We start from the raw sequence: 21,477 nt of genomic DNA, 5'->3' as shown, positions 1-21,477 counted from the left end.
TATTTTTCGCAAATACTTCTGTCGTGTTGTCTTTGTTTCTTTATCTAAAAAAAACTTTCGGTTTGATTTCGATCAATAGATTCCCTTATTCATGGTGACCACGGACTTAAAGGTCCTTGAATGTTACTTTGTTTTAATGTCTGATCCTGGATTGCGCTGGAAATTTCAAGAATTAGGTATAACTTTGGGACAGTAAAAATGGGTTCTGAACCTGAAAGACTAAAAGAACAAAGAAGCAAAATTAAATAATAATTCTTATTTATTCTACATGATAAAAAGGTTTTCTTTATGAAAGCGCACAATAAGTAAGTTGAAGATAAACATAAATAGAATAAATAATACGACGTAAGATAGTAACAAAAATTGAAGAATCTTAACGAAGACTACATGCGCAACAGTTCTGTGTTTTATCACGTTGCTAAAAAAGGTCATATGAATGAAATGGATATTGAATGAAACAGAAGTGTATCGATAAAAAAAATTAAACTTCATAAAACAAGATCATAGTTTCTACTTTATTTATTTGATAGTTGAGCCACAACCTTTTTCTTCGGAACGTCTTCGCTCTTTCTGCGTGCTTTTTTTAACCATTTTTTTGGTTGAATGTTTTGTAAGACTTTATTTTTAGAATCATCCTGTGGGATAATTCTGTGAACAAAGTTATGTAGTGACTCAGTGTCGGAGTCAGAAAAACGACGATGTCGTGTATAATTGGGCGGCGTGACGTTAAATAAATAATCCGACGATTGTAACCCAAACACTTGCCGATAACTCATCCCTTCTTTGGGTGCGTTATAATTTGCTCGTTTAGTATCAGGTTCCTGAGGGCTCGGCGTATTATTGCCGTTGAATAATCGAGAGTTCACACTTGTTCTACTTGAATTTTCGATCGAGGAAATACTTTCCATCGTGCTGTCTTTAGGTTCCATGCGTGAGCTTGCACTACTGCTCCGCGATAGCGACTGTTCCGGACTTTGTCCCGGGCTTCCTTTTTTAAGTTTCTTCGGTAATTGTCTATCAGTAAGTTTCATACTGTTTCTGTATTCCCTCTCAAGCAACAATCTAGACTCAAGTCGAACGTCCATACTCTTCTCTCTTCTTATAACTTCCATACTTTTTTCTCGTTTCATTCCGTTATTATTATTATGGTGAGAAATCTTACGCGGTAAGTTCTCCTGGTCCATTACCATTCGACTCACCGGTGGATTATAATATTGCGATGGAGGTCTGGGACGAAGAACTCCTGTTTGCGTCTTTTCCGTGCCTGGAATAATAGCAGTGTGGCTTCTTGGTCTTCTTTCCGCTGTTCTTAAATGATCCCCGCTTTTGGCACGTCGCATTTCAGGTCCTGTTGTTTTCGGGTCCTGTCGTTGTTTGTGCTCTGAAATCGGCACGACGTTGTGTGTAAAATGAGATGATCTCCTTTTTTCTTCATGTTCGCGACGTTTCTTAAAGTTGTCAAGGTAACCTAGAAACAAAATAATACAAAATCAATACTTTGCTACCTGGCTAGAAAGTGGCTATATTTTAGTGTCCACGCTTTTGTGGTAGGTTGTTTCCAAAAAAAAACATTGCGTAAACTGTGAAATCCATGATCGCATCGATTATATGATTTCCGTCGGTTTATCTTTACTGGCCGCATTGAAGTCAAAACCTAACCAAAATCTGACAGGTAATTATTCAGGAATTAATTGTATATGTCAAGTTAATTACTACCATCTTAGATGATGTCATACATTCAAATAAGACTGGTTTAATGAGTCAATAGATTATATATATTTATGTTTTGTTCGCTAAGTACCTTTGATGACCACTTCAAAACAAAAGACACGTGTGGCTGCTCAAAATCCGATCATAAAAGACTTGGTTGTTGTGACTCCATTTCGCATAAAGTTACCGTGCAAAACCAAGTTCACACAAACTTGTTGTGCAAGACTATTAAAATAGTATTAAAGTGTTGTGTTCTAAACTTAATCAGGAAATACCATACAGTTTTAATCCAAAATTAAGACACGTTTCTTTAGAGCAAACACATTAATGACCTTTAAGTTCAAATGAAAACAGGATACAAGCTTACAACATTAAGAGCCAAGCGATCAAGAAAATGACACAGGTGGTATCAAAGTTATTTCGATCGCAGACAAATTTATTTTCAAAACAGGATATTATCCAGCGTTCTTGATGCCGATAAGAAATTTTGTTTTGAGAACGAAAATGTTATTACAAGTCAGAATGTCATTAAAAATCGTTTAATCTATAATTCGAAATTACACTCGGATTATTTTAGACGATTTATCGACTAGATACAGGCGTCGTTTTATATTTTTAAACAAGATGCATTGGTAAGAGGAAAATCTGGTCTCTATGGGCTGTGCTGTGGTTTATGATGCATATATACTGCATCAAACGCACGGAACATTAATCTGAAGTGTCTTTCTTTGCAAACAGCTGACACGTAGATTTTGTTTTATCCACAAAAATGCAGTGACGTATAAAAAGTTACTTACGTAGGACGTTTTCTTGAACTTTGAGTAACCACACCTCAAACCAACATGGCGTCTCCTCATCAACTACTGTGTCTTTGATAAAACTCATGCAAACCTAGAAACGATAAAAATATAGACGTAAAATCGAGAAAATATAGTAAACCTGGCGTTAACCCCCCTCTTCTCCCCAAGGTATCAATGTTAATGTACATATAGGTATTTTTATCACCACTGATCAATACCATATAGTGTCACTATAGACCGTCGCTTTAAACAACTACCTTTAGTTTCGATATAATTGTCTCCTTCACTTCGTCAGTGACTCCTCCATTTGTTTCGACTTCTTCTTTCACGTATTCTTTAAAAGCAGTCGTATCGAGAACTTTCATTGGGACGCCCTGAGTTAACTTTCCATTCAGTTTCACGAGTTCTGGACATAACGTGTGACCACGGACGAATATCGGATTTTTGCCGAGACGAGTTGCCCATAGATTTTGTCGCTCATCCTGGTGCAACTGGACACCCTGTGGAAACAAAGAAATAGATAAATAAATGCGAGAAAGGAAAATTAACTAGCCTATTTGAAGACATGAAAAAGAAAGAATCGGTATGAAAGCGACACACACACACAAACATACCTTGCCTATACAGCTTTTCACTTTCGCCACTTTCGAGTCTTCAGATCTTGACGGCAATGCTGCGAAAGCAATTCGATTTTTATCGCTAACAGGGTGTGTTCCTTCTACGCAAATGACGGTTTGATCCATACTAAACGACGCGACATGATGTTGTCGTTCATAACAGTCGACACGGCACCACGCCGACATTGACGACGCCGTGAAACTTCTTTTGATCACTTCACCGTGTGGTTTGGACTTGCTGCGAGGAATCTATAACACAATCGAATAGTTGATTAAAATTCAACAAATTGTCGATTCAATTTTTTTGTTGATGTAATAGGGAATATCGAAACGAACTGATAAATCTTAATCTCTTACAATTTCCCTATTGTGCCCGTTATTCGGTATTAATCAAAATATTTTCAGTTTCCCCTTTCAAACAAAATAGGTTTCGTTTCACAACAAACAAAGTCTATATAAACAATTCAAAAAAAGGATTGAAATTTGGGCATGTTTTAAACTACCTACTCTGCCATGCTTGAATAAGGTTAAAACGAAACTGAAAGTTGTAACAAAGAGGTAAAAAAGCCTGATCGAAGAAAAATAAAAAAATAAGGAAAAAGAAACGCACCGGGTGGTAATCAACGAACCCTGCAGAAATCAAAACAAAACAGGACTTCTATCAACAAACTTAAATCAAGTGAAGGGATGAAGATCGGATGTTTCGGTGTGTAAACTTACATGAGTACGTTGTGAAGGAACACCTGTCAACGTGTAAAACGTCTCTTTCGAACAGTATGGTGCCTGCAAAATCATCTCTCCACTGAACCATCAACTTTTTTTCAAAAATTTGTTGTTGTTTTTGTTTTATATCCTGCTTACTGCGGTGTAATGCTTTAAATGTTATTGATTCACTTATAGAAGTCAACCTGGTGATTCATATTTACACTGTAGAGTAATCCTCTCCTTAATTGGTCTACATTATGTAATTAATCATCGAGACAATATGGTTAATTACAGGACGCTTTGTTTCATTGTTTAATTATAACTAACACACGACGCAAATATTTGGCATCGCTAAGATACCTGTGGTTATTACATGTCTAGATTTTCTTACGGGCTATATACAATTTTCTGGTTTTGCCGAACCGAAATAGATATTTATTTTGAATGATATTTAAAAACAATAGAGACCAGGATTGCTTCTCATTTTCTTTTTCCCTTGTTTGGTTTTAAGAAAATGTTCTCATCAAGAATGAATGATTTTTGTTTCTTTACGGAACCCTTCCCAGCAGAATAATGTTTGGGTTTGGGAGCAAAGTCTCACTCTTTGCACAATTCTCTCAGACATTGATTCAGAGGAAAAATATTTTATCAAATGAAACATATCGAAACTAGGCAACAATAAAGCTTGGTTTACACGTGTATGAATTTTCGATTAAAACTTCATGGTATTTCCTGATTAAGTTTAAAACACCGCAGACAATACTGGCTTTTTTATGAATTTCTTAGCAAGACCAAAACTAGTTAGGTCACCCTTTCTTCCTGATGTGAAAATGCCTTACTGATTGACAAAAAACTGCCTAAATTATGGACGAATTAATCATTGCGTTATCAGCATTCATTATTTTATTTTTCATCCTATAAAAATTTAATAATTATCAGTTCTCATTAACGTCAAACAAAATATAAACAGGATGTTGTAATGCCATGGCAACATGATGACGCCATAATGGTATCACAACAGCGCAGCCCACTCGCAGCTTCACCCATACTGATGAGTCTATACAATGATGTGCCGAAAATCTTCTCCGCCTTACAACAATGAACTTCATCGTATAGACTTCGAAAACCGAAACACCACCGAGTCAACATCAAGCGTTTTTGAATGAATCAATTTGCGAGATGTGACGAGCAGACAAGATATTTTATTCTTTTATTTTTTCTTAAAACAAAACGGTTCAGATGAAACGAAGAAAAAGTAGCAAACGAACTTTCTTCAACACTCAGATCATCACCTTTGTTTACCAAAGAAATAGTTCTCATACGAAGAATGTTGTAAAATCAACCACAAAAATTTTTTGCTACAAAGAAATATTTGTACCAGATAGTAGCGGAAATTCAAAAATACAATGATTCAATCCTGAGAATCCTTCAACGATTCTTGACCAGACAAGAAGCGACTTATATCTTTGTTTATTCCACAACACGTGTTTAACAACAGTGCGTAGTGTGACGTGGGAACGTTACAAATAGAAGTGTATGCCTCTTATGTGAGTAAAACATTTGTACACAATGATGAAGAGCTATCAGATGGAGCGGAAGTGCTAGCCATTCTCAAGTATGACTCATCATAATAATATGCTTAATAGTAACGAAGGATAAATTCTGACGACGAAACTAGAGAAATTGCGATGCTTTAACAGTTTGTGTAATTTTCCGAATGTATAACTTTTTACACTGTTTGCTTTCAGTATATTTAGAAGAAGAATCAAGCCAATTAATACGTGATCTCCCACCCCCTACTTACTTTCTTACTTTCTTCTCAATAAAGTTAGTCTCATTTTCTTTTTGATAAGTAGATAATTACATACACTTATCATTTCCTTTTTTAATTATTAACTTTTCGCGAAGAGTTAAGAATTAAGTAAAGCGAAAATAAAACTGAATTCAGGAATTGGTAAAGTAGGCCACAGGTCTTTTAATTCGAACACGAACGAACCAAGAAATTTGATGCAACCAACGAGCGGTCGATTTAGCAGCAGAAAGCCAGAAAATATGCGAGTGTAGATACCGCATATTGCATTTTTTTGCAAAAGTCTTAAGCAGCGCGACCATCCCATCCCTTTGTACAAAGTTTAATAAGCTTACCTTTTTGTTTGGAGAATCGACAGCAACACTTTGTAACGATTCTTTAATACGAGTGCTATCCGACTCTGTTTTCGTTAGTTTTCGTTTTTGTATATTTTCTTTCTCTTGCTCGTTCTTTCCCTCCTGTAAAAATAAGAACAAAACATATTTAGCGAATCGAACTCCAACAACACAAAGACAAAACCAGCACTAAATCCCAATCTACCTGGTAGTCCTCTACAGCCTTCATAAATTTCATACGCCTTAGAAGTTCTGGATTTAGGGAAAGTCTCTTACGGACGACGTTTTGTTTTTTCGACGACGAGTCGTCGTCAAAATACAAACGGTACTGGTACATATCAACAAAGAAATCCTATCGCGCCAAAATTTCTTCTCTTCTTCTTTCAGTGCGATAACATGTAACACTTTTAACTCCAGCTCTCCTTCTTTTTAACGACAGTTTTTAGTCAAAACAGTTCGAATATTTTGGTGGAAAATATTTCAGTGACGTAATGTTATTGTTGCTAACACGCAAATCTCCTTCACCGAGGGTGTAATTTAGGACACAAAGCATGAAACGACTACGAAATCCTAACAATGAATAAAAAAATACTAAAACCCCCGTGTCGAAAATCTAGACATCGCAAATAAGACTGAAAACATACGGCTATGCAGGGGGTGCTAGTCCTTATTAAAAATCCTCCGAGGTGGAGTGTAAGTAACAGTCACTTAAGAGCCAGCATATATTACGACTGATTCTAAGTGTATATTTGCTCTAACTACACAGCATATAAAAACAACACACACCGGATTAATGTTTGTTGATTTTCGAAGTTTTTCAAAGATGTACAAGTTAAAGGCTTATAAGAAACACACGTGCTTGTTAAGACGAACATGAGACATATACTATTACGTTTATTTTTAATCGAAAAATATAAAAATAAATACACGCGACGAGATTTTTGCTGTAAAATTGCGACAAAAATGTCCCTCGAAGAAGGAGCAGTCCTAAAATTTTATCCTTTAATATTAACCTCATAAAACTTTTCTACGATGAAAAAAGGAAATTGAAGTTCGTAGCAACAATTTTTATCTGAATAATTTTCTCAATTGCAAAATTTTATGCCTCGAAATTCTACTCAATAATAATGTTTGCGGTTTAAGAAAACACGAACTTTTCCCCGCAAATTTTATCATGAAAATATTTTTTCATGTACTAACAACAAAAGAATATGGATCATAAAACTTTCGAAGGATGTTCGCAAAGGACATAATATAACACCACAATTCTCCTTTTAAAGTTGATGTAAAGTTAGTGAAAAAATATGGAAGCGAAGGTAAATTTAGTTTTGTAAAAAGAATCCTATGCCTTTTGACACGCCCTGCTGTGCTGACATGACGTCATATTTATATGACGCTTTTTAGACGTCATTCTTTGACCTAACGTTTTTTAATATATAGCAGTGCACGTTGACGAATGACATCGCTGTTATGTTGTATTAGTTTCCATGGAAACAGTCACTCAATACCAACGTTATGAAATAAGAGAGAAAACATTTTTAAATAAAATGTTTTACAAATCAACAACGTAGGTACAAACACGGTTTCGGGACAACAAAAGAAACCAATCACAGCAAGTTGACATATAACTTTTGCTACTTCTTACCTTCTCTTTTACTTTGTGATGTCTTTTGATATCAACGTCATTTAATGCAATCAAATTATCATGCATCTTCTTGCTTTTTGACGAAATCTAAAAATGCGATTATACTTCTCATACGTGGGAAGCTTTACCAAACTTAGAATTTGAACTAAAACATTTCACCTATCACATAGATTAAACATATTGTAATTATCCTTGGTTAAATAAATTGACTTAAATTGAAAAGTTTATAGACAAAAACCTGAAACTAAACGACACGATCATCATTTTAATGGGTAGACAATATGCAATGACTTGAAGGATTATTACTAGCCAGCCGAACAATTTCCGCTGGTGTAGTCAGTAATTAAGTTATAGCCTGAACGTGTCTACTCTATTGTCTGCAGAATACAGTAAAACGTTTACCGTTTAACAAACAAACAGAAAGAATGGAAGACTGAAATGAATCGAAGTTCATAAAAGTGAATTTCTTGTTGACAACCCATGTGTTAAGATCTTGCAACGAGCCAAACAACTTTAAAAAGCACCATATGACCTTTTAAATTAACAATTGCTTGCCTTCATATTCCTGTCACACCTCCAACCATTTTTTAGCGAAATACGGTGTAATTCTACTAAACTTTCACCTACGACATTGGAATTCCTCGAGAACTACGTATGCGAGTTAGTTTGAATAAGCTAAGCACTGACAGCCATATCGCCTAATAAATGACAAAGAATTTGAAGAAGCAAAAAGAATACGAAGAGTGTGGCATGAGCGCAAAAAAAGAATACCTACACAGTTGAAGTAATCCGCAATTGCTTCCTTCATTTCTAGCGATAAATACGCGTTAACTAGTGTTGTCGGATTTTATAGCAGTACTTGTTCGGCCATTATGATTAAGGTTAGGCAAAGTGGAAATGCCATTTTTGATAAGGAGTGAAACTAGATGCATTTCCTGTAGTTGTGTATTTAACGAACATTTCAAAGCACACTGTGAAATTCCCTTGTGGCATTTCTTACACTTTTCCCAACATCAGGGAAAAAGATATGCTGTTCTCACACGTAGATGTTAGAGAGACAGCCACACAACTGTGTGAATGTCAAATATAGCCATTATGAAGGAGAGCAGGGCTCTTTTAGTAGCAAACATTATTTGAATTTTTTGTGTCAGGGTATTTTGTTGTTGTGTCAGACAGTGCTTCAGGTAAGCCACATAATATCATGCATTGTTATTGTTTTTGTCACATTATGTCAAGAAAGTGGACAGTTCATTGTTGTCAAGCTGGAGTTGTCGTGGGTAGACATAATGATGACAAAATAATATTTTATACGCTCACCTGGAATTGAGCTCCTTGAAATGTTAAAAAATATTTTCCTTTTGTAAATATTTTTTATAAAAACAAAAACCGAAAGTAAAAGAAATGACACAGCAACCCTTTGACGAAAAAAATTAAAAGATACTTTCAAATTTCTTTCGGAATTTACGCACCATTTTTAGCGTACACAGGAAGTTAAGAATCAGAAAAGTATTTTTTTTTTGTAAATATCGACTACACATTATTAATAATTTTATCTCTTCCTGCTGAATTTAAACTTTTAGTAAACATCCACATACCAGGCCTCTTATAGCAGATATAATCTCACAGAGGAAATTAGTTGGCTAAAGAAGCTTACACAAAAAATGAAACTTACAAAATGTGTGATATCTGAAAACATAGTGTCTGCTTCTCTTCAACTTCTCTGATCGTTTGAAATTGGAAAGAAAGTTTCTATTTCATATAAACGATGTAATTATGTAAACGCTAACCACAGGCTGTGTAATTCATTTCGACGTCACAAGAAGAGAATTCGAAAAGGTGAAGAAAGGAATTTGCGCGTCTGTATTAAGTAAATTTTAATGTCTGTTAAAACATATTTGGTGTTAACACCTTTCAATATATTTGCTGCAATCCAGTGTTTTTTCAAGAAATTGTTCTAGCGTGGTTTCATAAAAAATAATCTCTTCACAATTACCGATAAGCCGCTTTTTAACGCCGACAAAACGCCGGTTTTGTCATTGACAACGATTATAAAACTTGTTCGAAAAGACGGCAAGCTAAGTTAATAAACACTATTAGAGCTTGCCAGGTTGTGAGTCATACGCATGTATAAAAGACTGTGCTTTATCGCCCAAACAAGTAACAATTAAACTTTCAGAAAATGAGGACAGGTCAACATTTCTTCAAGAATACAGTGTACTGAGAAACGTCATTATAAAAGCAGGTAAAAAAACAAACTGATGTGTTTCAAGTCCTGCAAAACACTGCATCAAGCTATCGCTATATTTTTCTATATTAAAATTCCCCGCATTTAGAAATTACACTAAATATTAGCCAAGGACTAGAAAAAATTCTAGTTTTTTTTTCAACTCTATACTAAATTTAAACATAGCAAGCATGCTTTTTTGCCCGTGGTTTCAATAAGCACTCTAATGTTTCCTTAAAGACACGAGAAGAAAATATTGGCCAAGATATTTTCACATCGTTAAACGAACTTTTATTACACAAACGAGTTTGTAAATAGCCAGCTCTCAACCGTGCGTGTTTGTACGTATTCGTATTACGTGATATTAATGGATTCTCTCGTAAATCACCCGTGCAGAAGATTAAGTTCCATCATGTTAGAACCACATCAACAACAACATGGGCAGTATAATAAAATGGATAAGGGTACGAGAAATATTTAAACTATGCCATTAAAAGGGAAGCGCGCCGGTTGTGAATGCTAATAACATTAACAAAATGTCAACACAACATACAAGCTTACAGACAGGCATAAAAAATAGGAGGTGTAAACTAACTGAGAACAAAAATAAAATGAGACTAAATGCGTTTAACGAAAAAAACAGGGTTGGGCTGAAACGAAGAGGAAGTCATTCTTGCAAGGAAAGCGAGAGAGAAGAGAATTTCTGCAAAGGAATTGCTTTCAAATTCTCTTGCTACGAGCTTATACAAGGTGTTGACGTTAGACAATTCAGTAAAAGCAACCTTCTCATTTCAAAAAATATTTTTTTCTACCGCCATATTCAATCATTCAACTACGCCGTCCCCCTCCAAACGCAATCATAAAGGTTCGTTTTCATTTGGCTGTATTTTTTGCTGTTGCTTTTGTATAAATACTATAGCGGAAAATGTGTTTGTGTCTTCGCCGCCACCGATCTATGTTGAAGATGGCGTCCAGAAAAGTGAAGTTCGCGAATTTTTGTTTACCAGAATTCAATGTGACCAAATAGAAAAAGCTGAAAAATCATAGAATCAGTTGTTGATGATAAGATAACTTTTACTCTGTAGTGACAAACGATGTAAAGTTTGACATTAACACACCACAGAATTCCAAGTTCTGGAAAATTACAATTTAGCCTGGGTTCTGCGGACTCTCTAATAACTTTGGTGAAAATCAGGCGAGTAAATCAATCGAACTAAACAACCTTACTTCGTAGCTCTTGTGACCATTGACTGCAAATAAAAGATGTGCAGCTATCTTGGAACAGTGTTTCTTCGACGACATGACGATGCAAACTTCAAACCTTTCTTTGAAATTTTTATATATTTTCCTCTAACCTTTATTACACAAGGCTATATATTTAACCTTTCTAAAAGACGTGGTTTTTGTGAGGTCAAACACCCCAGCGCGGTGATCTAAGGTAATTACAACACCGCAAGCAAAAACCAGGTCACAGGAAAAATCTCGATCTTGTAAAACATATGAAGTAGAAATGTGCCATCTATGCTGGTTGGACACGCTGTTGATCCACAATGGCTGACACCTATGACGTAACCCTCTAAATGCTTTAGGGTGTCCCTATGCATGTCTTCGAAAAATTTTACACAAAATTTTTTGGCAGCGCCTTTAAATTTGTTGGCTTGTTGTGGATTATGGATATTTTTAAATTTATGTTTGTCAGCCACCAGAGCTTTAACATTGGGTAATAAAAGGCGTCCATCAATAAATCAATCGATCATGTAACCAAGCAACCAAAACATGGCGACTTACCGAAACAAGTAAATTTCCTAAATTCCTTTCTTCTTGTTTTCGATTGGTTTGCATGAAATCAAAATCAATTCTCGCCAGATGACCACGCACCACTAAAAATGCAATAAATGCTCATTAAAACAAACAAACAAAAAACATACAGCTGGGTGTAGCACGAACAGCCTTTTTTTAAACGTCGCATAAATAAACAAATGAATGAAATAAAAAGCAATTACGTAAATAAATACAAAAATTAATTAAAAAATATATTAAATAATCTACTTTCTTTTTTAGGACGAAATAATTACATGAGTACGTTTCTATTTTTATATAATTATATCATAGTTTCATTTTATTATTAAACATGTGTTTTTTATTAAACAATTCAAAAATGTCGCCCGATAGTAAATTTTCATTTGGGTGGAAATGATAGGCGAGGTCTTTGGTGGAGGTGTTAAAGACAGAGTTGCTATAAGGTATTGGTAAAGAACTTCCAAAAAAACACCATGCAGGAGTGTTTACTTTCGCACCTGGAAAGATCCACACGTGTAACGATAAAAAGAAATTTGATAAATGTGAGAAAGTTAGTTGTTGTGGAAGATGGCGTCGAATTTATTTGATATTCACCTGCCACGTGGTTCATTCATTTGAACTTATGGGAAGCAACATTTTTCTCTCAAGAAACAGACTCTCCTGTTCCTTTTTTTCAACCATGAAAAACAGGCTATGTAATGCCACTCGCACTCATGAAAGAGAGGCCACGTCTTATAAATTCACACTTGTAAATCAGAGGCTAAGTTGCATCGTTCGAGTGCATGAAAAAGAGGCTATAAAAGCAGCAGGTCATACTTTTGAAAACCAAATTTATCTTGCAAGGATATACAAAAGATCAAAAAGATTTTTCGGAGCAAAAAAGGTGAATCGTTATTTTTAGCTGTCACTTTCCATGACATTTTTAATCATCCAAAATACACGTGTTCTTCCGCTGCAAAGCCAACATCGCAAAAATATATTGGATGCTAGAATCTATGCTAATTAAACAGAAAAAAAAAACCAAACAAACGGAGGATCGCATGCAAAAAACAAGTTAAAAGAATAGTCTTTAGGCAAATGCCTACACATGATTGTACCAAGCCTGCACCATACCGATCATACATCTGCGAGTGTGCGCATAAAATTTACTAAAGCTCTGGTTGAAAAAATCTAGAAAGATCTCGCTAATGATGAAAGATGTTCAATTTTCGCAATGCGATGGAAAAACAAACGGTATTGGTTTTTTAGTATGAAATTTGAACCGTAACGCGTAAAATTGACACGTTGAAATATCTTGCAAAAGGTGATTCATGAACGTAAACCACGTCAGACAGTCAACCGTAATCATAGTATTGTTATCATAAACAACATTCCGTGAAGATAACTCTAATAAAAATTAAAAACCACAGAGAGAAATACATAACACTCCACATGCAGATAAAACATACCTTACGTCTGTTTAATAAAAGACATTTATTTGCAACAGAAGAACTTTCTTGCGAGTTTCACCATAAAGTCAGCTGTTCGAAGCACAGTTAAGATAAAGACAGTTGAAATGATTTAAACGCTTAGAATTCTCATTCATTAACCGTGTGCTCTCCATCGTTTAAAAATTACAGAGTTAATATTGCAACTTTACTGAATATTCTCCACGGGAGAGAGCATTTCAACAAGCCAAATGTCAAAAGTATTTCTTTTAACTGTTTTGTCTGTAAGTCGATCAGAATGCTTTTAACTGATCCAGCATGGGGGAATGTTATCGCTCAATGAAACAATACCGAATTAATTGAATCATCATAGACATGTCCCTTTAAACCAAAGCTTAATTTTTGTTGCATTTACGAAAATAAGTATTCGTATTAAAACTACCTCAAGAATCAAGTCAGATTTACTTTAAATAAATAAAAAGATAAATTATTTCCTTTAGAAGAAATTTCTCAAAAGAAATAAAAAAATTTGCTTTCACAACTTAATATTCTCTGTAACAATAAATTTTAGCATTCATTTTAGCAACGTAGAACGGCAATAGAAATTAACCGAACGTAAACATGTTAAAGCTGACTCATCAAGGCAAATTTACAACGAAACAATAACATTTCAATTTACAGGCTCGTTACTGCGGTTTTTAAAGTCCTCGTTTCAAAGAATGACGTGCTTGATGATGTAACTGTTCGGTCGATGTAAACATGAAAACAAGATGTTTACAATGAAATAAATGACGTCACGACGGACGTCATATTATAACGGGTTCTCATGATGACGTTGTTTATGTTTATAAAACTCACCCTTGGTTCGCGGTGAGTTTATTTACTAAAAAATTATTACCCTTCTATGGCGTGCAAAATTTAACTTAAACGACCACATCAAAAGTCACACAGCTTCATGAATAAACACAAAAAAAATTATGGCTTAAAATTAGTGCACAGGTCGATGGGAGTTAGGGCTGGTTCACACTTCTGACGACGCAAGCTAACGCAATGTTTCAGTTATTTGACACGAATTTTTTTTTTTTTTTTTAATTTTGCGTCCTAGAAAGCTCTGCGTCAGTTTAAAACAAAACTTAAATTTTGTGCACGGATACAGCGAAAGTGTAAACCAACCAGTTCGTTCACTCAGATAGACTATTCCTGTTTCCTGTAAAATAGGCAAAAATATACCCTTGTTAACCAGTAAAGAAAAATAAGGGCTGTTACACACTACATGAAAGTTATACAGTCGTAAACATGAAGAAAAAGACTCGATTAAAAAAAGATAAAAAAAAATTGTACACAGCAAAACTGAGAGAGGTAGAGTAGTTCTGGTGTATAACAAAAAACATTTTACCTTCTATCGCTAACAGCACTTCATAAAAGTGTAATTTGAAAGGTATTAAAATGTTATTATAAAAAAATGTTTAGATGTAAAAATAGAAAAGACTGAAAACAATAATACATGCGTAATAATATACTCTATTGTTTGACCGTTTTATCAATATTTGCAGAATCATTCATAATCTTGTTTACTCGAGAATAAAAACGCAAAAAGATGAATCACAAGGTCCGAACAATCGAGATCAAAATGAAACTTGTTGGACTGGTCTTCAAGGCATATGCCTATTTTTCAGACAAATAAAAGGTCCTATAAGGTGGAGAGCTGCCGTTTTAATTTTATATCTACATGCGAAATGGGTTTCCGTCAATGTCCCGTCTCCAGGGTCCTGCTTTTTCAATACTAAGGAAAGAACAAAGTAAGGATTGAAAACATTCACTGCGAAAAAACCGCTGCCACGGAGAGTGCAGATACATAGTTGTTTTGTTTGACATTAACGAGAAGATTGATGTTAATTTTTTCTCAAGCAAATCAGATTAATTTTTTTAAAGGATTCATCAGCACATATAATCCAATCTAAAGATATCGTTCACACAGCAATATAAGAAACGTGATGATGAAATAACATTTAAGAGTATTCATAACGAAGGGGTGATCCGTCTTCCCAGGAGAGGACTGTTCCAGGAAAGCGATATCCTTACAAGATTTTTGGGTTCAGCGTGACCGTTCCTCAACTTTGGAAGATCTTTTTTTCTTCTAAAAAAAATATCTGAAGCCTATTTTATACCTTTAAAATTTTTTTTAGCAAGAGTCCTGTCCATTTACAAATATTCTCGATATTTCTAAAGTTAACATCGAAAGTGCCTATATCCACAGCCTCGTGTTTCTTAAACCCGTGTTTCTTATAAAAAAAACCGTGTAATTCCCTGAAATCGAGCTTAATTCAAGAATTAAGTTAAGAACTTTAATTTAATCTAAAAAAGTCGGAATCTCGCTTTGGCTGCAGGTGGAAGCGTTCTTCTCTTCATGTAAACAGGCCCTACTGTCTTTAACCGTAAATGAAATATTCGTGGTAACTCGAAAATACATTTTCAAGACTGGCACCAAAGTGTTTAATTTGCACGCGAAAAAAGGAAGAATTATTTTTTGTGTCAATAATATCACACACAGGAATTACAAGATACTTAAAGGCGAATAAAAAAAAAGAAAATTATGGAGATGAAACAAACAAACGGTATCCACGCTTATTAAAGATGTAACTGAGCAAACTATGCAACCATTTCGTTACAATGAATAACATTGAAAACAAATCGTTTACTTATTTATCATTATATACCCTAAATAACTTGTGAGTTGCTACTGGTACGTACTACTAACAATAAGGGGCGTCCTTTAAAGGGCGGGTTATCTCACAAATTTTAATTCCTTATATTGGAAAAAAATGTAGTCTTTAAACAAGCGTCTTGCATTTATTAACCATGCTCGACAATTTCTATATTTTTTAGAAGGATAGGGGTCCCGTACCTCAGGCTGCTAAACTCCTGTGATGAATGGTGCAGTATATACAGATAACATGCTGCTATAAGCTGTCGTGTTAAGGAAGAATATAAAATTGGATTAACATTTACTAATACAAGGCACATTACAAAATTTTATAAACGAACTGAATGACAAGCTTAAAAGCACGACGGGACGATCTTTAAAAAGTTGTTAGCCAATCATGCAAATTAAAAAAATAAATAGCGAAGAAAAAATCTCACAGCGAGTGTCGGCTCGACTGATGTTACATATGATTTTTAAAGAAATTGTTCAAGTCTCATAGTCTCTTGTAAACACTTCATAAAGTTCACACATACACACAGAATTCTTAATTAAGACTAAAAAATATATAGAAATAAAAATAAGATAAAATAAGTGTTAAAGTCCGTCATATAGAGTATTTAAAAATTTTTAATGGTTAAATATGAATAATAAAAAAAATAATAAGAATGATCATGAAACTGCGGTGTCCGTCATAACTACATTTACGAACTGTCGACGCCACACCCAATGTATAATACTCGGAAGATACCAATAAGTGGTGGGAATTAAAATTAAAAATGGATATAACATAATGAATAGAACACTTAACTCGATTTTTTACATATTTGATGCCTGATGTTTTTAATAACCAAAAAATCCGGAAATTTCAAACTGCGCTGCTGGATTGAGATGCTATCACGAAAAATTTGTCACGATAGAAATGTGAAAAGGGTAATGAAAGTATTGTCTAAAAAATGAAACATAACGTCACAGCACGTAATGGGCTTATCTGCACACCATCTGTGAAATTTTATCAAATATAACATATTTACGCGATTATAAGTAACTGGTTAGAAGGAACGCCCTTGCTCTATAGCTTTCTCTTTTTTTGAGCACAAATATTTTTCACAACAAACATTAAAAGATAAAGTTGACTAGTAAAATAAAAATGACAATTTTTATTTTTCACTTTAAAACAAGATGCATAACTATTTTCGCCAAATAGTTCGGAAAGTAAATTTTAAACATTAGGAACCGTAATTACAAAAGAGAGTTTTTATATTTACAACGGTAAATCTGCCAAAAGTCGTTTTTAATCGTACAACTTAAACGTAATAAAAATATAATTTAAGCTGACAATCAACCGAAGAAGTGAAAAAACTGCCCCTTGCAAAATTCCTCACGTGAGCAGCATAAAGGGATTATTTGACTGTGTTTTTCACTGCGAGATAGACGCAAGAAACCACACAATAAGACTTTGTACTTAACCACACACTAAACAGTTAAACTTCTCAAAATAATTTTTTCATTTCTATAATATCTCTGCAAGTCTCATGTTGACGATTTTAATTGGTTCCTATGTTGGACTGCAGCTTCAAAGAGAAGTGTTAATGTTCTTTTAATTCCACTGAATGCGCCTTACAACGTATTCTAAGGATGCAAATTTCTTAGTGAGAGCTGACTAAGAATTTGAAAAATATACCCCTCTTTATAAAAACAAAGTATGAAGTAAAAGCCTCCTCGCAACTCTTCAAATATTCTAACCCTTCAAATTAAAATTAAAAGTAAGAAGTTATTCTCTTTTTAAAGCAATCAAAATAGGGCAAATTCCTTTTCTCTGCCTTAAGCTTTAGAATTTCATCCTTTCCTACAGAGCTTCTTAGAAATAATAACAGTCAACCTAAGTTTCTTATCATATTATTATAAACCTATGGATGTTGACGAACTTAATGTGTTAATTTTTTTATTTCCCACGCCCATTACATTAGTTTAGCAATAGCGCTCTGCTTCATTCTAAAAGCTCGACGGCTACGCAGAGGAATGAGACTATTAGCTTAGTTCATAGTAAAAATACTGTAAAAAAGTGGGTCAACCACGAGATTGAAAACAGAAGCAAACAAGAAGACATTTGAAAAAATAGCTACCTTTAAAAACCTGTGAAGTGCACGACCTACCAATCACCGCGAAAATATTTATTTACGAAAAAACTGAATGTCATTTGTCTTTAAACAGGCGTGGACGTGATTAGCGATTTCAATATCTCTTTTGTTACAAAATAAAGCAGCAACTATGCTCCAATTTAAGATAGCTAATTGCGATTCAATTTTAAACATATTTGAGTAGCACACATGCTAGCTAGATGACGTTATTCTCAAGAGAAATCTCGAAATTGGTTGACACTAATAGAAAAGCAAACAACTACACGTTTTTGTTTAAGCCTAGTTTACACTTAGACGTAAATAATTGCAGGTAAAATCACAAATTTTATTTAAGTTAATGATAACGACCCTAATAATTATTGACACTTTATGCCCCTCCCATACGTACAAAGACCAAAAAAGTTAAAACAAACATGGTTAAACTAGCCAGCTCAATAAGGCGTCTAGAAATCACCAGGCTTCTTGCTCGATCCTGGCTCTGGGTAACCTAAGCTAGCCGGTGCAGTTTTCTTTGCCAGTACCTACCAGCTTAATACAGCCAAGTAAAATTCTGAATACTTAGTCTTTATACATCAATTTTGACTTCCTTTCACAGTGTATTAACGCTTACCGTTTTTGACCGTGTATTAACGCTTACCGCTTTTGACCGTGTTACCGGAAACTTCCTGCCGTTACGACGATTACAAAGAGATATGAAATGACGAAAAAACATCTTTTTTCTCCATAAGAAATTTTAAAAACCATGGAATTTTTGAGGAATTCTTAAAGGACGCCCAGGGTCAAATAACTGAAGTATAAGACTGAAAAAAGAAAAATTCACCCCAATTTCTTTTAACATGAGAAACAATTAGAAAAATTTGGAATTTAAAAAAGCGCATTTTTTAAGATTTTTTGACATTTTGTGGGTGTTTCGATTACACCCACCCCCTGCAAACCAAAACAATCTGTAAAAACAAATTATAAAGAAAACGAACTCACAGTAACCTGATGTTAGCAGATAAAACTATCTGCAGTGTCAACCTCATGTTTAAACGATATTACTTATAAAAAAACAACGTGTATATATACATAAAATTAAGAGCGTTAAACAGTAGAATGAAATACGATAAAATGTTACAAAATATAAATAAATAAAAACACATACCCCCTTTCTTTTCAGTACAGTAAATCAAAACCATAATGGCAGCTCTCACCCATACACAATGAAAAGCATATAAAATATAATTTTCACGCGTTCTTAAAGTAGACAGCTCTCAAGGTACATTCAACTCATGAAATGCACCTGTGGCGACCAACACATGGGGAAGATTTATTCTATCCACTGAATTATTTAAGTGATAAATAAATAAAGCCAGTGAAATATAGATGAGAATTGATTGATTGAGTCATAGGTAAAAAAGAAAAATCGAAGAGAGATTCTCTTTCTGTTGAATTCGGCGGACGGTTTTATGTTATTGTGTTTTAAAAAGTCGAGGTTAAAACTCGAAACTTTTTTTTATTTGAATTCAACTTTTTAAAAATAGAGTTGATAATTTTTGAATGAAATTGTTGTTCTTTTCAATCTTTTTTCCTAACGTTATAAACAGATAATGAGGATAAAAATATTTATATGCTATGAAAAGAGGAATAGTGAACACCTTTACAATTGCTTATAGAAACGCCAACAAATAACATAGTTTCTCTCCTAAAGTACACGTCAAAGTGCGACTTATTACAAAAAGCGTTGTATTATGGAAGACTGACAATGCATTTTAACTAGCCGCTACTTCTCTACCAAAATGACACAGCATTATTCATGGTATGGTAGAAAACAATAAATACGCACACAACTAAATCGAAGTACATGTACAAAACTATCGTATTCTCTCTCGCGAACACCTTGTAACAAATGTCGCCCTCAATGAACGCCGCTTTCCAATGAGTGCTGCCCTTTCACTGATGAAGTTTACTAAACGCCTCTCCTTAAAAAGCTTTTTCCCTCTCATAAAGGGGTTGTATTAGAAAATATGATTTTGTGTATGCGGCGTTTCTTAGAAAATTACAAGAAGAGACGTAAGAGCAGGGAAATTCATTTAGGCTTTTTTTAAAAATTTTCCCTATTTTTTAAGCGTATCTCCCTTAAAATGTATGTTTTCTTTTATCTCCCTTTACTAAATACTGTACGTTGCCTATTTTATTAAACGAGTCAAAATCTGATACAAACATGACTCCAAAGTGAATCTCTTTATAAAAGTTATACAAAATGGCAGAGCAGTTGTGCAACGGGGAAAATGACGAAACAAGGAAGTTTTCTTTCATTGCTAGCAAAATCCATATGATTGTCCAATACTAATGTTTGTAGGATAACTCAAAGTATTCGTAGGTGAGTAGAGTATTCGTCACTGCAAAAATTTACCACTCCGCAAAACACCAACCACTCTCCCTCGTTATAGAAATTTTTATTATGAAAAACGAGAACTTTTAACGAACCTACTGTTTTAATCTGAACTCCCAGCCTGACATTCTTATAAAGCATATTCTTATAAAAGAAAACTCGTGTACGACATAATATTAGTTTTGAATACACTTTCGTTTTATTTGTTTGTCTCTTCGAACTTCATTACCATGCAACGATCAACGTTTTCAAAACAAAAAGGAATAAGAAATAAAAACTGACGAAGTAACAATACAATAACAACGAGGAGGTTGAGGTTAAAAGAAACATTGTGACGTCACTGACAGAAAGTTTACGTGATTCGTTAGTCGTTTTCCACAAGTGCAATGCACGCAAATTTTTGTAATTACGAAAAAATGTTACCAGAATTACCATGTACCAGACTTCTATAAAGGGCGCCATTTTCACCAAAGCTCACACGCAGTATTAAAAAACATCATAACTGGGACAGGGAGGGAGAAGGAGAGAGGGTTGGGGGGTGAGTGGGGTGAATCATAAAGAAAATTGTTAACAAACATCTTTTGCGATACTTACTTTTTTGAGTTGTGGTGACTTTTCTTATTAATTTTTGGAGTTCTTCAGTCAGCGTGTTCACGTGATCAAGTTGAAGGAATATCTAAACACAAAACAAAACATCTGTAAAAACATCCGCACTGAATTTAAATAACTCCTGATTGGTCAAATTCAAAATGATTTCACCAAACAGCAAACTTTTTAAAAATTCCACAGACAAATACCTTAGTTTTACCAATCTTGTATCCGCTTATATTATGCTGCTTAAGAATCTTCTCGCAGTTTTCTCCAGTGTATTCCAAAGTGGTTGATAATGGGAATAAGAGGAAGCGATAGCTACAATAAAACACACGTTGCATTTTATTAAAAATAAAGAACATCTTAATAACATGCTGAGCCTTGACATGATTTCAAAAAAGTGTTACGCCGGTTTCTCTCAAATCACACTCAGGATGGGTTAAAAAAGAGAGAAGCTCTATTTCACATTTTTCAGCTCTGAACATAATAAGAACAATTTCAATCTTCTAACTGTGTACGTATGTCCTTAAGTGAACGACAATTCCTGATAGGTGGTATATAGGAAAATACTCCTGTACTGTTTTGCTGACTTACAAA

The 21,477-nt window shown here is 34.3% G+C and overlaps 1 protein-coding gene across 1 annotated transcript in view; it reads right to left on the bottom strand.

The window, feature by feature from the left end:
* Nucleotides 1-241: 241 nt before the first annotated feature.
* Nucleotides 242-21,477, bottom strand: part of LOC130647109 (myosin-IIIb-like) — a 39,146-nt gene continuing 17,910 nt past the window's right edge. The window contains exons 21-29 of the mRNA XM_057452846.1: nt 21,087-21,198; nt 20,884-20,965; nt 11,635-11,726; nt 7,623-7,709; nt 5,978-6,100; nt 3,125-3,376; nt 2,768-3,010; nt 2,508-2,601; nt 242-1,468 (exon numbers count right to left, since the gene is read on the bottom strand). Of these exons, the coding sequence (XP_057308829.1) occupies nt 516-1,468; nt 2,508-2,601; nt 2,768-3,010; nt 3,125-3,376; nt 5,978-6,100; nt 7,623-7,709; nt 11,635-11,726; nt 20,884-20,965; nt 21,087-21,198 (2,038 nt within the window). The 3' untranslated portion in view covers nt 242-515. The remainder of the gene's footprint in view (nt 1,469-2,507; nt 2,602-2,767; nt 3,011-3,124; nt 3,377-5,977; nt 6,101-7,622; nt 7,710-11,634; nt 11,727-20,883; nt 20,966-21,086; nt 21,199-21,477) is intronic.

Source organism: Hydractinia symbiolongicarpus, chromosome 6 (genome assembly GCF_029227915.1).
Source record: "Hydractinia symbiolongicarpus strain clone_291-10 chromosome 6, HSymV2.1, whole genome shotgun sequence".
Lineage (NCBI taxonomy): Eukaryota > Metazoa > Cnidaria > Hydrozoa > Anthoathecata > Hydractiniidae > Hydractinia > Hydractinia symbiolongicarpus.
Note: the sequence above shows the minus strand (reverse complement) of the source record. Positions and strands in the feature narration are given on the sequence as shown.